Source organism: Dreissena polymorpha, chromosome 8 (assembly GCF_020536995.1).
Source record: "Dreissena polymorpha isolate Duluth1 chromosome 8, UMN_Dpol_1.0, whole genome shotgun sequence".
NCBI classification, from domain to species: Eukaryota; Metazoa; Mollusca; class Bivalvia; order Myida; family Dreissenidae; genus Dreissena; species Dreissena polymorpha.
This window is the reverse complement of record NC_068362.1, coordinates 11,582,273-11,595,417: the sequence shown is the minus strand read 5'-3', so window position 1 is coordinate 11,595,417 and position 13,145 is coordinate 11,582,273. Positions and strand designations below refer to the sequence as shown.

The 13,145-nt window shown below is 34.1% G+C and overlaps 1 protein-coding gene across 1 annotated transcript; it reads left to right on the top strand.

The window, feature by feature from the left end:
- Positions 1–3,096: 3,096 nt before the first annotated feature.
- Positions 3,097–11,975, top strand: LOC127843130 (uncharacterized). Its single transcript, XM_052372974.1, has 2 exons — positions 3,097–3,231; positions 7,423–11,975. The coding sequence occupies exons 1-2, from the start codon at positions 3,223–3,225 to the stop codon at positions 9,595–9,597; spliced, it is 2,184 nt and encodes a 727-aa protein (XP_052228934.1). The 5' UTR covers positions 3,097–3,222; the 3' UTR covers positions 9,598–11,975.
- Positions 11,976–13,145: the final 1,170 nt, after the last annotated feature.

Genomic DNA, 13,145 nt, shown 5'->3' with positions numbered 1-13,145 from the left:
TATAAACACATTTGTCTATGAAATTGTCATTTCATTATGTTGACTTTACCATATGTCGCATATCATGTTGTAATAACTTAATTTTGCACACACATAAAAGAGACCAAATTAACACAAAACGCGCACAAGGATACATTTAATAAAGATAAAATGGCGTGAAAATGTTTTAGGGTACGTATTATTTGTAATGTACTGAATTATAGAACCGTTTAGTTGTATGAACTTGGATAACAATTTGGTGTATTAATTTAATATCCGACTTCAAGTAAACTGTGGATACACTTCGTCAAAAATTATGTTTAAATTCTATTTACTAAGTCAAAGATTTGACAGAAAAGACATCCGAATTTTATTTTACAGATTTCAATCAAGCATTATCCCTAATCGAACATCATTATTATCATATTTTTATAAGGGGTGTTTATTAGCTTTTTTGAATATAATGTTAACATGTGTATAAGTAACTTTTGCAATTGTTTTAGAATGAATTATGCTTAATTGCGAACAAGTCTCTTAAATTGCAAATCTTCTCAGAAAACGCAATCCGAAATTGAACAGATGACAATTCATTTCACCACTTTCTTGATTCACTGATAGCGAGACATCCCAGTAGTGCGTAGGAGGCTTATCATTGACAAATATACACCAGAAACCTTCTCCAAGCTGAATGTTAGTAATGAACATTTTTTTGCCGCTGGGTTTGTTTTTTCTGTGTATTGTACTGCGTGACTCACACAAATAAAGAAACACGTTATGTGAAAATATTTATATTAAGAAATTGATGTACATGTATTTTGTTTTTTTTTTCTTATTTGCAAACAGTTTGAAATAGCGTTGTCGAGAATAATGCATGTGTTCACAATTATGCAAGTACAGCATTTTATAATTATTTAAGTATACGTACGTACGAAGAGCGTTAAACATACATTATAAGAATTCGATACATTAAACATAATATTTACAGAGGTAGTAAAAAATACAAAAAGTGCCTTTCTAAATAACGAAATGCAACTCTGACACTCTGATTTATAATATTTACTTAACCAGTACGAGACATAAACACTAACACATGGTCAGCAGTAAAAATAATAATTTTAATGTTGCATACAGAAATACTTCATGTGAGCGTAAAATAATGCTACATGATGAAATACAAGGACAGTAAGTGTCAATTGCGATCAAACAATTGCGGGGAAATTCTAGATTGTAGTTGTGCAATTTGTCAACTTCAAGTATGTGTAAGTAAATTAATTGAATCACAAAATTCTTTGATAAAAGCTTAAAATGTGTGTGTTTCATTAATATTGTGACAATGAACTCATATTTAACTTTACTTAATGACGCTTCCGTTTTCAATTGCCATACCCGGGGCACACTTCAATGCATAACAATTGGAGACGGCTTTCATGAGCTGTAAACATTGGATATAAGAAGAGAAAGAATGATCAGTATAAACAAAAGTAACTGTTGCAAATGCCATCACTTATATTCAATAACATTGGCAACGACTGTGTTGTATTAAACTAACAGGTAAATACATGTTCAGGTGATTGTTTTTATACATCTATAAAGGATTAATCAGCGTGCACTACTGGCATAAGACAGAGATGTTATACGTTCTTTCTTTAATTTATAATTAATGTATTGTTTTTATTCTTAAGTAAATAATGAGTACTACATTAAAGCATGAAGACAGTAGATGTAAAACAAGCTTTGTTTTGAAACCAAGTGTACATTCATTGCCTACATATCCAAACATGATTTTAGGTAAGGTTTGTGTTTGAAATCGATGCTTGTTTGAACACATCCGGAAGGAATTTGTCATGAAACAAAGTCAGAAATTAGAAGAAATATCACAATTTATCTAGAAGGCTAACAGCCATATGTTATCAAAGTATTGTACGACTCTATCATACACAAAGGTCTTACATGATATAAGTACAATTTAAAATCCAAGTTAATATAACATCGTGCATACATTCATTCTCTTGTATATGCGCACATTGCTTTACATGCGTAATCCGTTTGTGGTGATTATAGTTTATCTGCGTTTCTAGTTTTTGCAGCAATTTATGAAATTGTATTTCAATAGATACCAACAGTTACCTGGCATTGGACCTCTGTAGCAATTAGGTCGTGTCGTTCACAATCAATATATAAATTATTTTGACGTGTTGACCGCGTAATAATTTTCATAAGATCGTTTCTAGTAAGGGACAGAATTAAAGACAACGTGCGATAATATGACAATTATTTAAAATAATATCTTATGTATTTGTTGACATATAACGTATAAACCACTGAAGCAATAGCTACATCTTATCGTATCCTATATGCGGATGGGTATTTTTGTTGATGAGTTTCACATTCCTAGAATGTTCTAATATGACAAGTTTCGAGATGATTCGCGGGAGAAAATGTAAATATTAGTGAATTGCAGAGCGCAATTAGAACTATGAATCGGTAATAAAAAGAAATATACACGACGTGTTGCCATGTCGTGTTTTTTTCAATACTCAGTATCGAATATATTATAAACGTTTTAATTTCGTTTTTGGCGTATCTTTGTGATTACAAATCTTCCATACGACAAAACCGAAACTGCTAAGTAAGACACCGAAACTGCTAAGTAAGACACTGAAACTGCTTAGTAAGACACCGAAACTGCTAAGTAAGACACCGAAACTGCTCAGTAAGACACCGAACTGCTCAGTAAGACACCGAAACTGCTCAGTTAGACACTGAAACTGCTAAGTGTTAGTGTTATGAAGGACATTAATTAAAAATGTACAATATCGTAACACTTTGATGATTCTATACAGAACTTGAGAATAATTTTGCAACGATCCCATTCAGGTTGTTATATTGTATGAGTAAACACTGTGAAACCCGTTTTCATGAAATGCTAGGTACCGTTACACGAAAATGATGTGCGCACCAAAGTTCGCTTGCTTCTACTTCTACAATACAACAACTGATGCCCGTTAATTTATACCGAACAGTCGCTACGCATTTTCGAGAGGATGGGAAATAAGATATCTGGCTGTGGTATAAGAAGCGCTTTCAGATATCAACTATTTAGTTGGCTTGCGACCACTTGTGGAGTTTATGCGCATGTTCAAGTTATATTTCAATTACGAAGGGAAAGTGTTATTCGAGTGTTAAACTAGTTGTTGTTTTAAATTCCCAATAGTTGACAAATATTATTTGGAAAATATTTAAATGCCAGAGGTACATGTATATAGGTATATTTGCCAATATTTGGACTTAATAACATGATGATAATGCATTTTCAACGGAATACTACCTTACATGTTCATTTTTCAATACAATAAGTGATGCAATGTGCAGCTCGAACTAAGATTTAATTACAACATATGTTGTCGCAATATGAATTCCATGCTAACAGGTTCTTTACTGTGATTGTATCGTCCAAGTAAATTAGGGATGGGAATCGTTTCCGAAACCGATATCCGGATAACCGTATCCGTTATCCGAATATATCCGGATATCCGTATTCTTATGTAAGTAAACTACATAAGGCTGTGTCCATCATCACAGCACTGTGAATACTCAATGTGCACTGTTTACAGAATAACAAAACACAGAATATAACGCATTTATATGATTTCTTTATTTCATTTTTTTTATTTATAAGTCGCAAGATACGTAATTTCCTTTAAACACACACACACACACACACACACACACACACATCGTACAACTAAAACAAAAGCATACTACGATATATACTTTACATTCTACATACATTTAATACATTCAGTTTAATTTCATTTGTTTTTGCTAAGATGTACAGACCTAAGGTTCTTGTTGATGCAAATAATTGCATCGACCAAGTCGCTATTGAGTCTGTTCCTTAGCTTGGTAAGTACCAAGCCGGCCGACGAGAACTCGCGCTCAGACGGACCCGATGTTGCCGGAATTGCCAGCATACTTCGGGCGACAAATGCAAGTTTTGGAAATCGCAATTCGTATTCTCTTTTTTTAAGGGTAAATATTGATTGATCAATTGAAAAACTTTTATTTGAATGGGCGAAGATAATTTTTCCATACTGTTGCACCCGTCGATTGAAGCCAAGTAGCCGATTGACATCTTGCCTGGACGATGATCGCCCCACCCACTTAGTCACGTGGCTCACTGGTGGTGTGTGCGTCATATTTATTATGCAAATGCAAAGCAATGCAAGTTTATAAAGAACATAAGCTGTGTATAACGGATGTTTCGGTACTTAATAACACGCTCCCAAATATACTTGCGCCCTTACCGGAATCTAACCGGTTACTACGTGTAATGGTAGTATTAGTAATAAATTTATACCTCTACACTGGTATTTACCCCTGTTTTTTTGCGAAAATCTAACGAAACTTTTTTTGTTCACATGTATTTGACATGAATAGCGCTTTATAACTGGAATTTAGTTTTACACGCTTTCTGACACCGAGCGGGTACCGAAATCCCCCATGGTGTTATGTACAAAAGTGCAGGCAAACAAATCGTTGGCATCGATACGTTTTCATTGAAATAGTAACATAAAATAGTTTGCGCTTGTTTCTGACATAAAAAGCGCTTTATAACGTTGATTTCGTTAAGTTACGCAAATACCAATATTCCTTATTTGTTTACATAGCATGTACCACTATGTTAGAAATAGACATATTTGCAATAAAAAGCTTTAGAAAAGCTTTATAATTATCTATTTTAATTGATGATAAATCCATAACTGAAATCATTACACCTGTTACCCTTATTTTTTCAGGCGTCTTTATTTTTGGATTTAAGAGAAAGATGATAACCGACATGTTGTGTATTTTAATAAGCAGTTCATCTTTGTAGATTTATTTTTCTAAATGTTCGCATATTATGACTTCATGTTCAATAACTGAAACCAAAAAATGACCCTGAATTGATTCTTTTGCAGTAAAAATGTCACATACATGTATAATAGAACAGAGTTGGTTGAAAACTACCTGTACATGGTACCATTAAGACAAAAATAGCCCGGGGGCAAACAAACATCGTTGTGTGTTAGTGTTCACTGATTTCACCTTCAATGTGGCGTCTTCAATAACCACTGTGGTATAGGGTCGAATTTGACATTTAGCCCTTCACCACTTAGAAACGTATTTTGACATGTTTGTAGTCTCGTTGAAGGTTACATTTAATTAAATATCTTTCTTACTAAATTCAAGTTTTAAGAATTCATTTCCAACCCTTAGATACTGATGAGCAGCAAACAGCATAAAACCTGAACAGACTGCCAGTTACTCGAAGGCTGTTCTGGTTTTATGCTGTTTAAACATAGCCACTTTGCTTCTGAATGTGGTATAGGACGAATTTGACATTTAAGCTCCTCAGATCAACAAGCCTCCTTTAAATTAATTGAACTGTTGCTGCTTTAAAAGACATCACAGACTAAGTTCACCGATTATTGGCTTATACTTTTGTTGTAAAATTAGCAAATGGTTGCATAGTCAGATTGATTTCAAATGTATACAAACAGATAGGTTTACTAAAGCATGTAAATTTGTATCAATTTAAAATTCAACCCTTACTGTATTTAGAACTGTATGCATACTAAGATAACATTTTTTATATTGAAAAGTAATAATTCAATTTGTTGATTCAAAATTCACCAAAAATTAAAATTTCATACTACATGTTCTGTGATGTGACTTCAAATTTTGCAACCTAGTATAAGAATGGCGTAAGTTGTCAACAAAGTGTTTCACTTGATTATAATGCTTTAACAATTGAACAATCATCTTTGAACAAAAACAAGAGGAAAGTTATCACTAAGAAAGTAAGGAATTTAATTCGACTAGATAAAAGTGCAAAGCCATTTTGATTTACTTGTCTCATTGTATAGTCCAATTATTCATAAGCATCTGACAAGCAAAGTATATTTCATTGTATAGTCCAATTATTCATAAGCACCGGATAAGGAAAGTATATTTACAACAACAGTTAACACCACTCCTATTGTGTATGCTACATATGTACTATTCAATTGGTCGGTACAATTAAACTGGGAGAAATAATGCAAAATTTTATTTTGCTGCAGCAATACTGTATGGTGTCTTATAGTAATAACTAATGCTATTTACAAGGAGTATAAATGGGTGTAGATTCATATGACCAACTAGTCTGAAACGGGTAATTTACCATTATACAAGTCACAATTTCCTGTCAGCCAGTCTGCAGACAACTACAATATTGATCTAACAAAACGATCAAAAATGTTTTGTTTACATGTTTTAATTTTTTATTTTATCGCTTGAGACATGTGGAAGTAGATTACCACAAATCAATCCTGTGCAGAGTGACCGACCCAGGGACTCCAATAAACATCCTTTAAATCTTTGCTTTCTGAGGTGTAACTAAATAGGAAACCAATTAATTTCAAACTAGAGTGTTTTAAATTAAAAAAAAAAAAGATACAAATATGTAAAGTATTGTTAGTTTTATTATGAAAATCCCTGGCCAAAACGTGAAACACAATAGTTTGCACTCTCAACACCACGTCATAATAATTATGCAAATAAAAATGAAAATGTGTATATTTGTAGCACAGAGAACATTGAAATATATGGTGGCATGTAGGTTACATCTCAAATATATATTTCTGTATGTACACACATGAAGACCTAAACATGACACCTCACATGCCAACATGAAGAAAATTATATATTTGACTTCTCATCAATGCAACAGGAGAGATCTGTACAAATGGTAAACAGATTTTTAAAGCATGTAACAAAATTTCATCTTGTATGATTCGAAATGGATTTTGTTTCTGCATTAAATACTAATCAGTTTTTCTATATCTATCTACATGAACATAAACACTATTTACACCGTGTCTTTATATTTCATTTCCTATTTTCCGAACAAAATAAACGAAACTCGTTGAACAAATAAGAACAAGGCATTCGGCTTGTGTAGAAAATGGCGGACAGGCGCGCACGATTTATCGATCGCTGTTGGTCGATCTATATTAAGATAAGAATCTGATTGACAGTTGGCGAGATGGCAATTGGTGTCAATGATCGGGAAGTAAGGACCATAAAACAAAACACGGAGGCGCAAGTTGGCAATTATGCAACTCGATCACCAAGGTGATCAGAAACTGGCTGGGGCACTCGCTGAGCAACAGTCAATTAACGGATTTGTGTCAGTCTGTCAACGATGTCTAGTATACAGATTAACGTCGAAATATCCGATAAGGAACATAGTGTGCATAATAACAGGGGAAATATCGTTTAATAAAGTATTCGGATCCTCTTTTACAATTCGGATACTTGACCAGTATTCGGATATTCGGATATCCGGATAATCGTTACCATCCCTAAAGTAAATACGTCAAATTAATCACCTAACATTGTTCTCTTTCCGCATTCCAGAGTATGGCTACAGCTTCGAAGTGCATGCAGATGCAAGTGATGCTCTTTCTCCTGTGTGCCATCCCCGTAAGGGCCCAACCTTTGGATTACGACGTCAACAGTATTCTTCGGTACGACTCCCCTGAGTGTTTATCGAGACAGGAATGTGGACTGGAACGTACCTTCCCGGACAAAAATTGCCATTGTGATGCCATGTGTCATGTGATGGGGGATTGTTGCAAAAACAGTAACCATAATTTATCAGCTGAAAACTTTGTCTCTGTTCCACGACCTGAACTGTTTTCATGTGAACGGATTACTGGGATTATTGAATCCGCAAACACATATGGAGTTTTATCTGTCACACATTGTCCAGATATATGGGCTGACCAGAAAATAAGAACATTATGTGAAGAAAACAACCATTTTACAGAAGATTTGAATTGTAAAATTCCTGTCAGTGACCGAACAGAATTTCAGGTGATTTACAGGAATATGTACTGCGCGTTTTGCAATGAGGAATACGACTTTTTGTATTGGGGCGCACAATATGATTGCAAAGAACCTTTAGATGTCCGAGCTATACCTGGTAATCCACTCTGTCGTTTGTCATTTTCGCGACCTGATCACCATGTCAAACACCGTCTGTGCCTTATGAATCAACCATTATCGAGCTGTCCAGAGGGATCAAACAGGTCTCTGGTCGACATGTGTGCAAGCACACCCTATTATATTGTTTATAATGATGCAAGCGCCACACAGACATATCGGAATGAGTATTGTGCACAATGTAACGGCATACAGGCCGATAACATTTACTGTGAAAACGTTGTACCAGTTGAACAAGATGTACCTTACGATCCTAATACAAAATTTTTATACAGCTACCGCTTGTTGGTTGATATAAATAACAATGGAATATCTGGCAATAATCAAGTTTTTACTAATACAACAAAATGCGAGGATAATGCTATATTCGACGTTTTGTATGGAAAGTGTAGAACGATTATCTGTCCGTATGGAAGATTGCCAATGCAGGGACGATGCATTATCCGCCCGAAAAATGACAGCGATGATTTACATGCGGGGATTCATGAGAATACATCTGGAATTGACATGAACTGTACGTTAGTTCAACTAGAAAAGGCGGAATACACACATACAAACGATTCACGATTGTTTATTATACCAATCGGTAGAACAATCAATCACACTGAATATTTACAGAATGGCTCAGAAGTGTTTATATGCCAACACCTGCTACTGGTATGTTCAGATGATTGTAAAGTTCCTGAAGTTAAAATGATTTCGGGAGAAATCGAGGGGTACATTTCTTTGATAGGAGTCATCATTTCGACAGCAGCGTTATTTCTGACATTTATTGTATATATATCATGTCCCCAATTACTGAACACCCCTGGAAAGATCATGTTATGTCTCGTTCTTTCGCTGTTTTTTGCGCAGATAACTTTCATTATTGCATCGAAAATGAACCCTGTGCCATTTATGTGTACGGCTATTGCGGTGTTAATCCATTATTTCTTCTTAGCAGCATTCTGCTGGATGAATGTTATAGCCTTCGACCTCTGGAAGACATTTTCTAAAAGCTTTGTTACATCCGGGTCCGTAGATAAAGCAGGCAAGCGTTTTTGTTTGTATAGCATTTACGCTTGGGGTATACCCATGATTTTAATTGGAATCGCTTTGATTATTGATCAAGCTGATTTGGGTATTAACCCGGATTTTAAACCAAGATACGGCAAAGGCGTATGCTGGTTTAATTCTCGAGTGAGTTTGATTGTGTTTTTCGCTGGGCCACTTGCAGTTTTCAAACTATTTGATATTGTATCGTTTGTGTGCACAGCTGTTCATATTGCACGTGCAAACAGGCAGGGTGCCAGAGCAAGGACTAAGAAAAATGCATGTTCCCTTCTGATTAATCTGAAACTGTCCATGGTGATGGGTCTCACATGGGTGTTCGCCTTTCTGGCCAATATCAGCAACAATTCAGTAATGTGGTATCTCTTTATCTTGTTCAATACACTGCAAGGCTTGTTTATTGCAATTAGCTTCCTGTGCACAAGAAAGGTAAGTAGGCTTGTGCACGAGAAATTTGAGGTGATATCAAGTGCGTTGTCAAGTAAACGAGAATCCTCAGGAACTCAACTTACGTCGCTCGCAAAATCGTCAGAATAGTAAACATACGTAATATGCGCCTTTTACACATGGTTAAGTTTCATTCTAATTTAATAGCGGGAGTGAAGTATTTTTATCGACTAAATGTTGATACCTATTTTAGATTGATTCTAATTTAATAGCGGGAAGAGAAGAATGGTTATCGACTAAATGTTAATAAATATTTTAGATTGATTTTAATTTAATAGCGGGTAGTAATATATGGTCATTGACTAAATTTTAATACCTATTTTAGATTGATTCTATTTTAATAGCGGGCAGTGAAGTATGGTTATTGACTCAAGTGTAATATCTATTTTAGATTGATTCTAATTTAATAGCGGGTAGTGAAGTATGGTTATTGACTAAATGTAGATACCTATTTTTTATTGATTCTAATTTAATAGCGGGTAGTGAAGTATGGTTATTGACTAAATTTTATACCTATTTTAGATTGATTCTAAATTAGAACGGGCAGTGAAGTATGCTTATCGACTAAATTTCCTTTCTTTTCCTTCATAAGTTTATGTTGAAATTTGTAGTATATATCTATGCAGTTTTAATTATCTATGGACCGCCTTTACAGCATGGCGCAATACGTATTAGTGTTATTTAGTTAAGCGATATTGTGTTTTTAAAAGCTTTACAAAACTCAATTACAGAAATATAAGAACAATTCAGTAAATGTTTGCTTAGTTTACCAATAAGCACACATGGGAAATTGTGGATTCAGATTTAAGCAGATGTTTTATTGTCGATTTATTTTGGTAATATAAAAACTCGGGCTGCTTGTATATGTGTTCTTTGATTTTTGAACATTTTGTTGAATTGTTTGTGTATGCAAATTATTGCAAGTTTTTACATTAACAAACAAGTACATGTATATATTTTGTATAAGATAACTGCTTTAAATAACGTACGTGTATTAATCTCTGTGCAATTACTATTTATGGAATATATATCTCGATTTGGTGGTTTATTTATTCCATATACGCTGAATATGTAATTTTGAATGAGTATATATATTTATGCATATTGTTATTGCTATGTGTATTATTGTACAATTAGTGTTATATAACTGTTTTATATTCAAATTGTACAAACAAATAATTGTTCGTGCACTCATTAAACTTAAGTTTTTTGCTAATATTAGCGAATTATTGAAAACGTGTTTCACATGGTCGAAAATTTTGTCATTGACCTGAATGTTTTGGTAACCGATGTTTTCTCCCTTGTCTATTCGCCCCCTCCCACCCCAACTAATTATTACAATATGTCACTTGAATGGTTCAACTGTGCATTTTGGTAAACGATGTTTTCTCCCTTGTCTATTCGCCCCCATCCCATCCCAACTAATTATTACAATATGTCACTTGAATGGTTCAACTGTGCACTTTGGTAACCGATGTTTTCTCCCTTGTCTATTCGCCCCCTCCAATCCCAACTAATTATTACAATATGTCACTTGAATGGTTCAACTGTGCACTTTGGTAACCGATGTTTTCTCCCTTGTCTATTCGCCCCCTCCCATCCCAACTAATTATTGCAATATGTCACTTGAATGGTTCAACTGTGCACACTGCCCCTTTTTAACAGTATCCTTTATTGTGCCCCTTTTGGAATGCGTGATCCTAGATCTTCAATTTAAAGGAGCTAACTTATATAAACGAAAACATCATTAATCCAACACAAATACAAGACAATATTTGCTTTTGAAAATCTACATTAGTTGACATAATAATATTTTTTCTCTATCGGAGATGGTATTTTGTTTAATGAATCTTAAAATGATCAAGAAAGTTAAGGTACTGGTGCCTTGCCTTTTTCCGACGCTGTCCTAAATCAGTCACCCACTCAACATTAGCACTTATAATGGTGGTAATTGATTTGTTAGTCTTGCTCATTTTTGTGCAGCTGACACCCTAAATGCAAATTTATGACACGGGTGTGGGCATTGTCGTATCATAATTTGTGTGCGAAATTTTTAGGTCCGTCGAGTGGGCATTATACAATTAAGCCATCATGCTATGTGCATACCTCTTCTTTGTTTTAATACACTTTGTATGCTTAAAAATCAAATTAAAAATTGCAAAATAAACACACACCAAAAATATTAGAAATACTAGTCCTTAATTGTGTCAATAGTGATTGTGAACGTTCTACTAGCCCTTTTAAAAAAGTTCAACTTGCTTTGAATCATTATTTCACGTGTCATCACTATTCCATCTCCCATTTAGTTAAAAACCAAAACAACAACATTGTTTATACGCATTTCATTTTCATTTTCTTTGTCACATAAACAATGGAAGTTTGTAATATGCATCATGAACATAATCTTACATAAGCTAGTTATTGTATTACGTTTCTGTTTGTGATACATTAAACATACGTTTGACGTCTTTTGATGTTGACCACATTGCTCTTCATAGTATACACAGTTTCATGAAATATCATACGTAAAGTATGTGTTATTGTCAGCGCTATCCTTTATTAAAGTACCATCTACCTTGTATTTAATCTCGGGAGCAGTTTCGTGTATACTTTTGCCACGAATTTTGATATGAATACCAAGTGAAAATAGTTTATGTTATATTCTAGTTGTTTCATTTTTGCAAAAAGACCCACAGACGAGCGGATGAATATATAAATAAATTGCCAGACAGACAAATGACAATGGCAGACAAAGTTTACCCCTTTTTATAATAATAAGTTATATTTGGGAAAAGCGCTACAGCCTTCTTTAAACGTTGTCCTATAAAACCATGTGCTTTATTAGATAATGTACAAACATCAGATAAAATATTGAATACACTTATATCGGGAAATTATTTGCCCATGTTTTCCACATTCCTGATATGTCTTAATATGATAATTTGGAAGAAGACTCTTCGATGGTAATAAGGTTAATAGAAATGAAGCTGCTAGCAATTAGTTGTATAATATAGCCTGTCATAAGAAACCGCAATATTAATTGTTTAATCGGTTTCCATTAGGATTGCAGACTTTCCATGCGAGGCCTTAATCTTTTCTGTGGTAAGCAATTGTTATAAGGTTAAATTTTTATTTGATATCGTCGTGTATTTCTTTTGAATACGGAAATGTATTGTGTAACGACGACTCTCATTCGTAATAAAGTATTAGTGCACACTTAACAAATCGCTTTAGAAACAAAAAAGTATAATTCAACGTTATGTACATTCTTGTATTGGCGTTTTACTCTAAATGATCTGAGATAATTGGTATAACTGGTACACATGTTAACCTGTTTGAAAAACACCTCAATCATGAAGTATATTATAATCATTATATAAGTAAACTATTCTTATTGAATCAGGTTAAAATCTTAAATGCCATTCTGCGAAATAATTATTCCTGTCAGCGGTCTTATATAAATTCAAGTCATGTACACAAATATGTGCAGCGTGTTTTGTAACGACGATTATGACGAGTATGACTTTTTCTATTGCAAGCCTTATATTTACGAACACACCGTGCTGATTATCGAGCTATACCCGGGACAATCTCCACGCAGAGTTGTCGTTCCTTGCTCTCATATACACCTCTGCGAA